Source organism: Cavia porcellus, unplaced genomic scaffold (genome assembly GCF_034190915.1).
Source record: "Cavia porcellus strain 051 isolate PalLab524CR breed Dunkin Hartley unplaced genomic scaffold, mCavPor4.1 scaffold_17, whole genome shotgun sequence".
Lineage (NCBI taxonomy): Eukaryota > Metazoa > Chordata > Mammalia > Rodentia > Caviidae > Cavia > Cavia porcellus.
Window position 1 is genome coordinate 34,307,605 of NW_026947500.1, and position 14,897 is coordinate 34,322,501.

General features: G+C 43.8%; 1 protein-coding gene across 2 annotated transcripts in view; it reads left to right on the forward strand.

Annotated features, from left to right (window-relative positions):
- Positions 1 to 13,552, forward strand: part of Ldlrad3 (low density lipoprotein receptor class A domain containing 3) — a 253,943-nt gene extending 240,391 nt beyond the window's left edge. For both annotated transcript variants that reach the window (XM_013145940.2, XM_013145941.2), the window contains exons 5-6: positions 8,203 to 8,548; positions 10,641 to 13,552. In XM_013145940.2, coding sequence (XP_013001394.2) covers positions 8,203 to 8,548; positions 10,641 to 10,878 — 584 coding nt within the window. In that variant the 3' untranslated portion in view covers positions 10,879 to 13,552. The remainder of the gene's footprint in view (positions 1 to 8,202; positions 8,549 to 10,640) is intronic.
- Positions 13,553 to 14,897: the final 1,345 nt, after the last annotated feature.

The window sequence follows — 14,897 nt, forward strand, 5'->3', positions numbered from 1 at the left end:
AGAAACACATTTAACAAAAAGAAACTCATGGACTGAAAGTCAAAGGATGGAAAACATTACTTCAGGCAATAGGAACCCAGAAAAAAGCAGGGATAGTTATTCTGTTTACAGACAATGTGAACTTCAAACCAAAAGTAATCAAAAGTGATAAAGAAGGTTACTATATACTTACTAAGGGAAAAATTCAAGAGAAGGATAGCAATCATAAATACATGTGCACCAAATATAGGAACACCCAATTATTTAAGACAAATATTAATAGATGTGAAAAATCAAATAATCAATAACACAATGGGACCTTAATACCTCGTTGTCACAAAGAGATAAACTAGACAAAAAGTCAGCAAAGAAAGAACAGAACTGAATCAAGCATGTGCAAAAATGTACTTAATAGATGTTTACAGACTAAAACTAGCCCTGTGTCTATCATCATGCACTAAATTAAAGTCAAAATAGATCAAAGATATGAGTATTAAAGCAGTAACACTAAATCTACTAGAAGAGAAAGTAAATAGAAATCTTGAAGACTTAGGGGTAGGCAGAAAGTTCATAAAAAATAACTGCAGAAAGTACTTCAAAGAATCAACAACTGGAATCTCATCTTATTAAAAAATTTTTACTCATCAAAAGAAATTACCAACAGAGTGAAAAGACAACTCACAGAACAGGAAAATATTTTAGCCAACTCTCCCTCAGACAAGGGACTTCCATCTAGAACATATAAAGGATTGAAAAAAATCAGAACACCCAAATTCAAAGACCTGATTCAAAAATGGGCATCTGAGATGAATACACACTTCTCACATAAAGAAATACAAATGGCAAATAATGTTTGAGAAAAATGTTCAGCATCATTGGTCATTTGAGAAATGCAAATTAAAACAACTCTGAGATTCCATCTCACTGTTTTCAAGAACTCATCCAATAAAAAAAAATCAACCAATAGCAAATGCTAGCAGGGCTGTGGTGAAAAAGGAACCCTCCTTCATTGTTGATCCATGTGTAGACTGGTACAAGCACTGTGGAAATCCATGAAGAGATTCCTCAAAAAGTTAGGATTATAGGTCCCATTCGATCCAGCTAAGTATTTTGCCAGAAGAACTAAAAAGCACCACACCACAATGTCATATGTGCATCCACACTTACAGCATGTAACAGTTACAATTTGTAATAGTGAAATTTTGGAAACAAACCAAATGCCCATCAACCATGGAATGGATGGAAAAGACGTAATATTTTTATACAGTGGAGTACTACTCAGCTATAAAGAAGCATAAACTTAAAGCTTTTATAGGTAAACAGATGCAATTTGAGACCTTACTCATAAATGAAATAAATCAGTCACATGTGTAAACATCATCTTGTCTCCCTAAGTGTAAAAAATTGAAAGAATAAATAAGAACCAAAATGTACAATGGATATTGTGAAAGTGAAAAGAGAAGACCCTGCTCAAAAGGAAAAAAAAGAACTGGAATGGGGAAAGGAGAAAAAAAAAAAGGGAAAAGAATATATGACAGGTAATTACACTGCTAATTATACTACTAATCTCTGTTAGTTCATCAAAAAGAACAGTTTGTACTTTCGTTTGGTCATTCTTTGTGCCTGTATCTTGTCATCTGAGCAACTATTTTGAAGATAACAATACACAATACATTAACCATCGTTAATCATATTTTGTTTTGAAATTCTGTATCATCATTTTATTCATTTTTCTGTTTTAAAGTAAAAAAATTAAAATGCAAAGCAAAACAGAAAAGTCACTTATTATATGAGTGCACATCTGTGACTTTCAGGAAGAGGTGAATCCAGTTGGACAGAAAATAGACCATTGGTTCCCATGGTTGGGGGAACAGTAGGAGAAAAAGAGCCCAGAAGGATAGGGGGTGACAAACTGTATAAGACATAGAAGCTGCCAGGGTTTTTGTAGAGGTGGTTTTGCTGCTGTTCATTTTGCTAAACTCATCGAACTGTACATTTTTAAAGGGCACATTTTATTGTGCATGGGTTATACCCCCAATGAACCTGACTTCGTAGAATATTTAATCTGGAGAAAATCTTTTTTAAAAACACACAGAGGAGTTGCTTTCTCAAAAGAACAATGAGTCAGTTTGAGGTGTTAGCACACGCTCTGGGACAGGAATTCCGGACTACAGAGGCCATTCTGAAGGCTGAGGAGGGGCTGTCATCCTCGCATGTCCCTTGCAACTATGGGAAAAGAAGAAAGAGAAACAGCCGCTCACAGTCCTGACACCCCTGAGACCCTGCAGTACTGGGGACGGAACCCAGAAAGCACTGTGCTACGTCCCCAGTCCTTTTCATTTTATGTGATTATTTTCTCAGACTCTGTCAGAAGTTCCCAGACTGGCTTCACACTCACAACCTTCCTGCCTCAGTGTCCCAAATAGCTGAAATTGGAAGTGTGCGCCCCATGCCTGGCGTTGGATTAGGGGGTATTGACTTATTTTAGTGAAACATCTGAGACCCTTATAAAGACATTTGTTTCGCTCTCTGTTCTGCAGGCTTGGGGTGCACCTTTGATGAAGGCCCCTTGCTGGCAGAGTCCCACAGAGGTACATGGAGCACATGTTGGTGTTCCTTCTGCTGTCCTTCCTTCTTCTTACAAAGCCACCAGGATTCAATTATAGGGACTCCACCCTGATGACCTCACCTAATCTCACCACCTCCCAAAAGCCCCACTCTGAACACTGTCCTTGGATTGTTTCCATCCTCTTACAACCTCACAAGGGGGATTTAGTTTTAAACTTAAAATCATTAGGGGGACACTTTTAAGGAAATTCAAACTATAACAATTTCCAATTACTTTACTTTTTTTTACTTATTAAAATATCTTTCTACATCAGTAGAAATATTGCCTTAAAATCTTTGAATAAGAGCAGGGCACCATCATTTATTATGGCAAGCTACAGTGGTAAACATTTATATCGCCTCTAATACATTTTGTCATTATAAACAATACTTTCATGACCATTAAAAATTTTTCCAGGATGGAAGTGGTAGAGCATTTGCCCAGCATACTTAATGCCCTTGGTTTAACCCCCAGCACTGAAAAATAGAAGTTATTTCTCATTTAGTTAATTTTCTTAAGAATTAGGGAATGTCTGTGTCAAATAATTTGTATATTTTTAAATTAATATATAATCTTCCTTTAACATTGTCTTAGCTATTTTCTCATTGCTGGGACAAAAGAAGGAGAGGTTTATTTCAGCTCACAGTTTGTAGAGGTTTTAGTCCATAGTCAGGTGACTCCAAAGGTGGCATGGCAGAGTCATTACAGTATAAACAGTTAATACCATGGCAGGCAGAAGACCGCAAGCAACAAGCCTTTCTTTCCCTTTTTATTCCATTTGAGCAACAAGCCTATTGGTTGGTGCCACTCACATCCAGGATGAATCTTCTGTTTTTAGTAATTCCATTCAGCCACTCCCAGAACGATGCTAATCCAAACAGTGGACTAACCCAGTAATAGCACATCCATAATCCCCACCACAGCCTATCAAAATCCCCACATAGGAGTGCATGAGACTTTGAAGGGACATCTAGATATGAACCATAACAGGTGATTTGTAAGATACTGGCTTCAGGATACCAAAATCCATAGGCACTCAAGTCCCTTACATAAAATGGTGCTGTATATACATCTTCCTGCCCATTTTATATCACCCTAACTTACTTATAATTCTCAATACATAATGCTATGTAACTGGTTGTTATAGTGTATTATATAGAGAATAATAACCAAAAGAAGAGTCTTTACTTGTTCAGTGCAGAAGAAAAAAATTTTTCTTCCGTATACATTTGAACTGGCAGGAGCTTGGATACAGAGATGCAGAACCAGGAATATGGAGCCCATCCATATGCAAGATAGACTATATATTGTTCCCCACTGTGCCCCTGAGTTTGTACCAGTTTACCCTCCCCCCATCCCTCAAGTATGATCAGAACCTAGGATGAATGTTTCAACAGAAAGTGCTATTATTTTCATCATAGTAAAAGATACATTGCTATTTACCTCCTGTAAACAGTCGCCCTCACTTGGACCACACTTTAGTTCTGCAAGTCCTCTTGTGTGAGTATCTTTTTGTGGCAATCATGACGTCCTGAGTTGATTCAAAAAGTCAATGGATATACATATACATTATATTTTTTTTTAAGTATGGTGTGTTCTTAACCACCTTATTCACCAGACCTGGTACTGTACAACTTCTGGATTTTCTGCTACCAAAATAATCACAAAAGATAAATGCATAGAATCTGCCCAGGACATCAGCTGAGCCATAGCCATGCAACTAAAGACATGGAAGAAAATGTCCAGAACTGCTTCCAAAAGCAGCAAAAACAATGGCATAAGTGTATGTGATGAGAAGGGAGATACTATGAGGGGTTACAATGGCAGTGTATTGTTTACAGTAATACATCTAAGAAATTAAACACCACATTTTTTTTATCATAGTGTATATACACTGTGAATTTACCTGTTTTCCCAAGACCTGACCAACAACATGTGAGATCAAGCCGTGCTTTTCTAACCTGATAGACAAAAATAATAATACTAGTATTCCAGAGAAAATTTTGTTTGCCTCTGGAGGAAGGAATTCTGTAGAAGGAGAGGAGCCTGAGTCACTGGTGTTGCCTGCATTGGTCCCTCCACCCATCCAGATGGCGCCTCTGAGTGAATTAGTAACAGGTATGCAGTCAGGACACTTAGCTGCCATCTGCTGGAAAACCGTCATGGTAAGGGCACAACTGGGGGATGGCTTTGAGGTGAAGAGCACGTGCAAGTGTGTAAAACCCAGCCTGTGTCACCTCAAGTGGCGCGGGCAGCAGCTGTTTTGAGACTATGGTCTCTGGGTAGAAACAGACAGCCTGGAATTGACGCAGCAGCAGATCGGATACAGCACAGCAATTTAAGATGTTTAACGGCGGAGCAGGAAGACCTTAAGCTTGAGGAACAGCCAGAATAAACGGAAACTTCATTATCTGTGGATTACGCTCTTGCCACTTATGTCCCAAGCAGCTCTGACATTAGCAGTTTGGCCAGCAGGCTCATTACGCTCTTAAGAAAAGTGAACTCAGTTAATGAATTAATACAAGATGACATTTTACGCATAGACCAGGCACTGCTGAATTATGCAACATCATAATTTCTGGAGCGAAAATGATCGCCGCTTTTATCCTGCCAAAGTGGGGCAGGTCTGGAGAGAGCCTGCTTTTAGAGATGCAAGCGAGGTCCTTAAGATCCATAAGCATTTTACTTTGCATTTATTTCAAAGGGCTCTCGTTTGTATTTTTAATGCCACCAATAAATGGTTGCATAGAAGTCAGTGTTTTAAAATCTCTGGACCAATTTGTCTTCAATATGTAAATCCACCCCCCGGGGCAGGTCTCCCAGTTTCTGTTGCTGTCTAGAGAGGCAGGAATCCGCACTGGGCAGGTGGAATAAACGAGAATTCTGGAGCGATGGATGGTGGTGACCATTGCCCGGTGTTGTGAATGAGCTTATTAACACTATTGAACCATACACTTGAAAATGGTGTTTGGAATAGGTGTATTTCATCATCCTCGTTATTTTTAAAATAATAATTAAATTACAAAGAACTAGCATTCCTGAGTGCAAGTCCTTGTCAGACATTTGCATACGTGGGGTCCCCTGCACCATCTCCAGGGAGATGGTGCTGAACTTACCCAGCCCTGCCTTCCCTTTAAAGCTGAGGCACTGTGGCTTAGGAAAGTTAAATCACTTGCTTCACTCGAACATGTAGAGACACATTCAAATCCAAGGCTCTGTGACTTCTTAGCTCTATGTAGGAGATAGTAAATGAAGAAGAGTATTTTATTTTAACCCTGAATTCTGAATCACACATATATGTACACAATTTTTCCCACAGGACTGGAAATTGAACCTCAGGTCTTTGTCCTGAGCTCTTTGTTATTTTGAGACAGTCTCACTGAATTGCTGAGTTGCCCAGGATGAACTCAAATTTTCCTGCTTCAGCCTCTCAGAGTGTGAGGGTTACAGACACGTATCACCACACCCAGCTCCAGCTTTTAATTATCTAAGCTGAAAAAAGTAATGACTATCCCCAGAAGAATTCAAATCACCTCCTTTCCCGAGCTGCATAGCAGCCTGTCAGCTGGGATTGTATTCATCTCTTTCTGTGCAGTGAAAATGTGCAGCGTACATTGAGATGATGATCACCAGGAACTTGGAGAATCTTTGAAGCTCCTAGTCCATGTTTGGGTGTGAATGGAAAGGAAAATTAACACAGAGAGACAACAGTTTGAAGGGGAAGTTCTGCATGTGTTTCAGATTAGAATTAGCTTGGGATCAGGACATGTTTCTGTTGGGAAAGGAGAGGCGGTGGTGTGTTTTGCAGTTTTTGAAGGAGAAACATCTGGCTTCCAGCCTGCCGTCTCTGCTACTTCATAGTTGTTAGGAGGCTAGAAGGTGTGATGTTAAACATGCACTTCCATGGAGCTGTGTGCTTGCCGATTGGGGGTTTATTTCACACCCCACAAGCCAAGGAGCTTCTATCTCTTTGCAGCATACACACAAGTTAATTCACCTCTGTGAACCAATTTGTTCATCTGAAAAATACGGATAATAATAGTTCCTACTTTACCGGGGCATGTGGATAAATAGATTCTCCCCTTTTGAGTTGTGCATTTATCATGCACCTATCCTACGCCAGGCACCATTCTATACCCTTGGGATATATGGATGCACAAACATTTGTAAGATGCAAGACTTGAGGAATGGAGTAAAGCACCTAGCACTGCTCCCGCTGCTTCATGTCCTTATTGTGGCCCCTGAGTACCCACAGAAGCCTCCTCCCCGCTTTGCAGGTGAACAAGCACAGAGCTGTGGTCACAGTTGCTCCCTGGGGCAGCCTTATGATTCTTTCTCTAGCTGGGCCTTGGCAGAGGCAGTTGTGCTTCTTCTGCACAGAGGGGTCCGTGCTTTCTGTAAGGAGGAGGTTTCCTTTGCCTGCCTGTTACTTCCTGGGGTGACCAGGTGTGACCCGATGGGCAGGAGGATGACAAGTTCGAGCCTAGCCTGGGCAACTGAGTGACTTAGCAAGGTCCTACCTGTCTCCAAAAAAAAAAAAAAAATCGTAATAAAAACAGAGTTGGTGATGTAGCTCAGTGCAAAGGCCCTGGGTTCAATCTCTAGCACTGGGGCCCAGGGGGCAGGGAAACACCTGCTTCATTCAGTTGTTAGGAGGCTAGAGGGTGTGATAAGGATTGTATTCATGGATGTTAAACATGCACGGCCCTGGAGCTGTGTGCTTGCCAATTGCTGGTTTATTTTACACCCTACATGTCAAAGAGCTTCTTATCACTTTGCAGCACAGAGCAAGCAGCACTTTCCCAAGGGCTCACAGTGCGTAAGAAGAGGGAAGGACAGGGGCTGAAACCCAGGGTGGCTCCAGAGCCCATGTCATTAATCCCATGTGTGCTGGTCCTCAGTCTGAAAGCCTGGACCTGGGCCTGGCACAGAGTAAACACTGCAGACAGACAGAGACCTTGACACACCTGCTGGTGTTCCTCGTGTGTGCGGTATCATCAGTTTCCAGTGGAAAACTGATCTCTGCCACAAGGGCTATTACGTTTCCTGGGGCCATCTTTTTAAGCAACTTTATTGGAATCTCATCCACAACATATGGAATCTCATTTCATCAGTTCACCCATGTTAACTGTACAACTCAATGATTTTTAGTAAATTTTCTGATTTGTGCAACTACCACTGCAATTCAGTTTTAGAACATCCTCACCACCCTAGACAGATCTTTCAAGCCTATTTACAGTTAGTTAATCCTTACTTCCTCTATTAACGCTAGTAAGCTGCTGTACTTTCTGTCTCTGGGTGTTTCTTATCAATGGAAGCATACAGTGATCTTTTAGGTCTGATTTACTGTACTGCATAATGGCTTTGAAGTTCACCCATGGTGGAGGGTGCCTCAGTGTTCATAATGTTTAGGGTTGAGCAGTATTTCACTGTGTGTATGGATCACATTTGGGGTACCCATTCACCAGCCCAGGGATCTTTGGATGGCTCCACGATGGCCCCTTGGGAAGAGTGCCACCATGATCATTTGCCTGCAGACCCTAGTGCTGACTTTAAAAGACCAAGGGAGCCGATTTTAAGCCTCTCTCCTTGTCTCTCCTCTCCCGATTTCTCAGAGCCAGGCAGCGGGCAGGTGTTTGTGACCTCGGAGAACCAGCTCGTGTACTACCCCAGCATCACCTACGCTATCATCGGCAGCTCAATCATCTTCGTGCTGGTGGTGGCCCTGCTGGCTCTGGTCTTGCATCACCAGCGGAAGCGGAACAACCTCATGACGCTGCCCGTGCACCGGCTGCAGCACCCCGTGCTGTTGTCCCGCCTGGTGGTCCTGGACCACCCCCACCACTGCAACGTCACCTACAACGTCAACAATGGCATCCAGTATGTGGCCAGCCAGGCCGAGCAGAATGCTTCGGAAGTGGGTTCCCCACCCTCCTACTCGGAGGCCCTGCTGGACCAGAGGTGCGTGCTGGGTGGAAGAGCCTGGGGTTAAAACAGGCATCTAATGAGGTGATGGTTTCCTGGCCTGGTCAAGTGCCTGGGGGTCACAATAGTACACAGAAGCAGAGACCGACATTGACTGAGACCTTGCAGAAGCCTCCACAGTATCATCTCATTTAACCTCTCAGTGGTCACTGGGAAAGTTCTGGATTTGCCTCTGTTTTCCAGAGGAGGAGACTGAGGCTCTGGAGTTTTGAGTAACTTTTTCTGAGGACACACAGTTAGGATCCCGCTACCGTGGAGCCCTGCTGCTCCTCGGTGATGCCACAGTGGTACATGTTCAGGTCACCGGCCAGCTCTGGGCTTCACCTGCTGCCACACAACAGAGCTCAGCACAGGGGAGAGGTTTCATTAGTGTTATTACTGTAGTGAGCAAGTGAATGAGTGAATAAATAAGTTCCTTAACTTACCCATGAAATAAAGGGGGTGATAGAGCATGCCAAGTGTTTTAAAGGAGTGTGACCTGCATTGCAAATGACATTGCAGGAAGGCAAAAAGGCCAAAGAGTAGAGCCCCGTAGGTGAGGTGAGTGGCAGATCCCCGTCATGCCTGCTCAGCCTCCCCTTCCTGCCCCTCTCCCTGTGGCCTCCGCTCACTCGGGCAGCTCACTTTGGAAGGCACTGGCCTGGCGTTGTCTGAGCTTCTTTTGGTCCTCACATTCCCGTGCCCTGCCCTTCAGCCCTGATCACCCTCTTGCCCTGAGCTGGGGCCTCACTGCACATCTCATCAGGCGTTTTGCAGTTGTGTTTCCAGTACCTTTTGCCTTCTCCAGGAGCAGCTCTGGTGTTGTTTGTTTTCTTTCTTTTTTCTTTTTTTTTTTTTTGGGTGTGTGTGTGGTGGTACTGGGCATTGAACTCAGGGCCTTCACACTGAGCTATTTCCCCAGTCGTTTTAAAGAAAAAAAAAATTTAAATTTTGAGACAGGGTCTTATTAAATCACTGAAATAGTCCAGGCTGGAGTTGAACTTGTGTTTCTCCAGCCTCAGCCTCCCAGAGTGCCAAGGTGACAGGTGGGCACCACCGCTCCAGGCATTCTTTTTTTTTTTTCTTTTTTTTGGTCCCAGGGATCAAACTCACGACCCCACGCTTGGCAGGCAGGTGCTTATGCCACTGAGCCCTTGCCCATACCAGATATTCTTATATTGTTTCATCCTCAGTTTAACCACCTTAAGAAAAAAAAAAAAAAAAACGAAACTTCAGGAGTTGGGGCCGAGCCTACAGATGATAATGCAGACCCTCACTCACCTGATCAAATTTCGGAAGCTCACCACCCCTTTATCGGGACCACCAGTGGGGAGTGAAGTTAGACTTGCCAACACTGGGGGACAGGATGTCTGGGTTCTGATCCTGCAATTGCTGCTGACTGCAGTAGTTGTCTGCGATCGTGGCCAACCCCTGTATTCTCTGTGCCTCACGCATCCTCACAGTACCGTGGACATAAAAGTCCCACCTTCCTCACGACATTCTCGCGAGCATTAAAGGTGGTGACAAACAGGAACCGTGTCCAACGCACTCCAAGCCTGCAGTAATCAGAGCTAAGAAATAAACTATCTTTTCTGTTAAATCACTCCATTTCAAGCATGGTGACGATGAGGAGTCGGGGTGCTGAGGGGATGTCCTCTCGCTTCCCCCAGGTGTACAGCAAAAGTCAGCTTTAGTGAGAGCCCAGAATTCTGTGGCCCCATCAGAGGTCTCCCACAATCCCAGCCCAGCCTCTGCATCACAGGGAGAACCATGCTCATTGAACTGGGCGTTGCTTAGCAACCTCATTCTGGGTCCACCTAGAAGATGTGATTTTTGGCAGTGCCCAGTGGACATGAACCAGCCAGAATGCACTGACCTTTCTGTTCTCTTTACCTTGTTTCCAACCACTGGTTTTGCTGGCCTTTAAATTGCCTTCCTACTTGGAGGGAAAATCTCATTCCTAGCTTAAAGCACCAGTTCACATACTCCCTGATGTTGGTAGTGGGTCCCTGTTGCCCACCTTGGCTTGATTATAATGTGTTTTCTTTCCCTTCCTCTCTCTACCATCCCTGTTCCCTCTCCACTGCAGGCCTGCATGGTACGACCTTCCTCCACCACCCTACTCTTCAGACACTGAGTCTCTGAACCAAGCCGACCTGCCCCCTTATCGCTCGCGGTCAGGGAGTGTGGACAGTGCCAGCTCGCGGGCAGCCAGCAGCCTCCTGAGTGTTGAAGACACCAGCACCAGCCCAGGACAGCCTGACCCACTGGAAGGCACTGCACCACCCAGGGACTCTGTGCCCAGCCCAGGCACTGAAGCAATGTAAAACCCAGCTATTCCAAAGTCCAGACGGGTCTGTCTGCTCCAATTTGTTATTCTAACAAGTGGTGCTCATGGGATGCACTTTTACGTTACTTTAAGGGGAGGTCTCAAGCTGAGGTCGGGGTATCAGCTGCCTCTCTATTCCCCTTCTCCCCGAGATGTTCTTGGCAGGATGACCTGGCGTTTTTCTGGTTTCTTGGTTGACATGAGGTGTTGTCATCTTTTCTGTGAGGTCACTTTTCCTTGGGGGCCCACAGTCCCTCATGCTTCCCTTCATTCTGTTACCATTGGAATCCCTCCGACTAAGCATCATGCATTTGCAGGCAGCAGGATGAACCAGTGTTTAAGCAGGCCTCGAGAAAGCAGCACCTCTGTTCCAGTTGCGTGTCCAGAAGGACAGAAGACACTGGACCAGATTCTCTCAGAAGCTGCCACCGTATTGCTCCATCTGGGGACATGGGTTGGGTGGTCTACCAGGAGACCATCAATGGGTGGCCCCCCTGAGGAGTACCCAGGTGTGAACCTCAAAATTCACCTTGTGTTATCCTACACATTGCTGTCACTTAGTGAAGACAGTGGCCAAAAGAATCTTTTGATGTGATCACCAGTGTCGACTTGGTTTTGTGAAGGACTCAGAACCTTTCTCTCCTAGGGAGATGTTGGTTTTTGAAATTTGCCCCAAGAATCATCATTTGGAGAAGATTTTCTGGCAGTGTAGAGCATCAGCCTCCTCTCAGAATAGGCAGGGGGCACCCTACCGTGAGTTTCTCTTGAGGTCTCAGCTCCTAGCATGCAGCCCTGACAATCTGGGCCTGCCGTGCGCCGCTGTACTTTCCCGGCTTCTGGATTGTCATCCTCCCAGCTGACCTGCCGTAGCCAAGGGATGAAGGCCGGATATGAGTTAGCCAAAAAGCCATGCCCACCCTGTCCCCCTTATTGATGCATCTTCTGCCCAGGGCTCCCAAGTTCCCTTCACCCCTGGGAATCTGTTTGACCTGTGCATTTAGGCTTGAGGACCCTGGCTTCTAAGACACGTGAGAGCCGCAGACTTCCCACGAGAGCTCCTGGCTCCCCGCTCTGCACATACTCATCTTCCCAGAGTCCCAAAACCAGCACCCCAAGTTAGCGTCATAGTTCAGGTTAGGGTCAGCCCTCGCCTAGCATCCTGGTAGATAGGAGACACAGTAGAGTCCTCTTCTTTCAGCAACATGGACAGCAAGATTGTCTGGAGTCAAGATTTTCCATTTGGGTTTTTTTTTTAATCTCTTAGAAATGCATTTGAAATGGTGTGTTTGGTTTTTTTCCCTTCTAGTTAAGGGACTATTTATATGTGTATAGGAAAACTGTCTCTGTTTTATTTGTTTCTCCTTTAGTAAAGTCCAAAGAAAGAAGCAAAAGGAGATCCAGCCTTTGCCTCCTCCTGCCCCCGAAGGCCCCCCAGGACTAACCTGCTGCTTTGTTGCACTGGGAGGTTATTATTTATCCAGTTCCTGAAGGATGCAGAAGCGCAGTTGCCCCCCTCAGTTCACGGTCTCTATTTGGGCTCCTTTCCCTCTTTTTGTGTGCTCAGCCAGCCGCAGGGTCCACCCCCGTGCTGGAGTAGTGGGCAAACACTTGGGCATCGTTTGGCAAGAAAACCACAGAAGGACAAACCTGGAACCAAGTAGGGCCACCTTGATGCAGCTGTTCCACACTCAGGGCTTCATTCATAGCCAAAGAAATGTTGAGTAACATATTTGAGGCTGATCAAAACGAAGCCTGCTGCAATGGGGAGGGGAGGTGGCCTTCGGGGATCCTGCTCTGTAGACTTTGTCTTTTTTTCTAAAGAGTCAAATTCAAAGTAAATAACAGGACTGGCCTCTTAGGTTTTTGTTTGTTTTGTTTTGTTTTAAGTAAAAGAACCTAGCTGCTTGTGTCTTTCAGTTTCAAAACAGTACCCAAGTTATTTTCTGAGGAATCCATAAAGGATGTGGGTGGCAGATAGAGCATGTCTGGTCGCACGTATCATCTCCTGTGAGTCGGGGTGGCTTTATTCCCCCCTTTGATGGCTGCCTGCTTCTTTCTGGTGCTCTGGAAATGTTTAGAGGAAAGGATTCTTATTTTAATTAATTGTGCAGTGAGTTAATCTGCGCTTTTCTGCTTCCAGGCATCTTAGGAAAAACAAATGGTTTTAGGAGATAAGGGGAGCCTGTTAATTTTTTAAAAAAACAAACACAGGGACATTTTATTATGGATATGATTTTTAATGGATTTTTTTAAAAAACATATAAATACAACATCCAAAGCTACGAGATTTTTGGGTCTCCTCCTACTGAAAATTTCAAATAAGTGCCCAATAATATTTTTAACTCATTCCAACTTTTTTATACATCGCCTAAATCTGCACCAACCAGAATGTGATCTCTGCTTTCTTTTCTCCCAAACAAGATCAGCTTTTAGCATTAACTTAGTTACACTGTGATTCTTAGTTTATTACCTGACTCAACCTTAAAATTGACATTTTTTTAAGTGCAACTAAATGGTTAATAGTGTGTGGTGTTCGAAGTAATGCAAACTGGAAAGACTGTGTGTGGTTACTTTTTGTTTTTTCGGTTAGGCTTGGTTTTGTTTTGTGTGTGTGTGTGTATTTTTAAAAATATTTTGTATTTTCAAATAAACTTGCAGTTTCATTCTTTCTATTGGTTGAATGGTTCTTGACTTAATTTTCTGCTCCGCAGCAACCTAAAGAGTGGAGAGCCACTTCTCTCATAGGTTCTGCTATGAATTTATGCCATAGTTAATAGAGAAAAAGGAAGCATATATGGATGGAACTCATATGTGATGGGTGTGTGGGATTCCACAGCTGAGATGGTTGGAATGCAGAGGCTGAGAACCGGTAGGTGTCATAGGACTAGAAAGTCAATCTGGAAGGTGAGTGTACTGTGCCACAGCCTCTTTGAAGAGCCGAGCAGTGGCTGTAATAACTGCTGCAGTCTGGCCACATTTTTAGATACACACTCTACCTCTTGTCATTAGTTCCAAGCCACAGATGGCTCAGATCAAGCCATAGGAAACAGTGTGAACATCTTGATGGACTATTAATTGTAGTGTGGAGCCACAGTATGATGCCTGAGGAACAGATGTGACGGAAGTCAGAATGCCCAGGAGAATTCCAACACTACCACCCATGAGCTGGAAAAGTAACTCTAGCCTTGAGCAAAACTGAACCCACATGGAAATACACCTACAGAACCAAGATTTAGAGCATGTTTGTTCCCCGGGTCTCTCAAAAAGAAAATGGAGCTGTAAGACATGGGTATCCCAAACAGCTGCTATGTCATGTCCTGGCCCAAGAGATCTAGAATAGACCTCCTCAAGCAGTGTGCCCAAAGGCTTGTTAAAATAATCATTCGTTCATCCCTCAGGGCGCTTCAGGAATGCCACTTCCGTGGGTCTCTAGGTAAGGAAACAGTTGTAAACTCTACATAGAACAGGGTTTGGCAGTGTTTCTGTAAAGGGCCAGATAGTAGTTCTGGCTTTGTGGTCATATGGTCTTTATAACAACTACAAAAGAACCTAAATACATATATATATATATGTATGGATATGGCTGTATTCCAATTAAACAATTTACAAAAATAGGCAGCTGACTGGATGTACCCTGTGGGTTTGTCAACCCTTGGTCTAAAGGATCATCACCATATTGGGCTCATAAATGTAAAGCTAAGGACTCCGTGGAATGAAAACAGTGGTGTTAATGGTTCAGGGTGTCAGAACTCATAAAATGGCACATTGAAGTGGCTCTAACCCAAAAAATAAAATACAACTCAGAAAGTATACAATTCAAGGCCCTTTGAAATGTGTTGTAATTGACCCCATTGGTTCTTTACCAATGAATACAAAAATACTGGGTTAAGATGAATAAAGCAATTTCCCAATGCAATCCTAAACTGTTGTTGAACACAGACATCCCAGTAAAGAGCTCAGCTTCCCAAAGGCTGAAAGGAAGATCACAAGTTCAAGATCAGTCTGGCAGCATAGCGA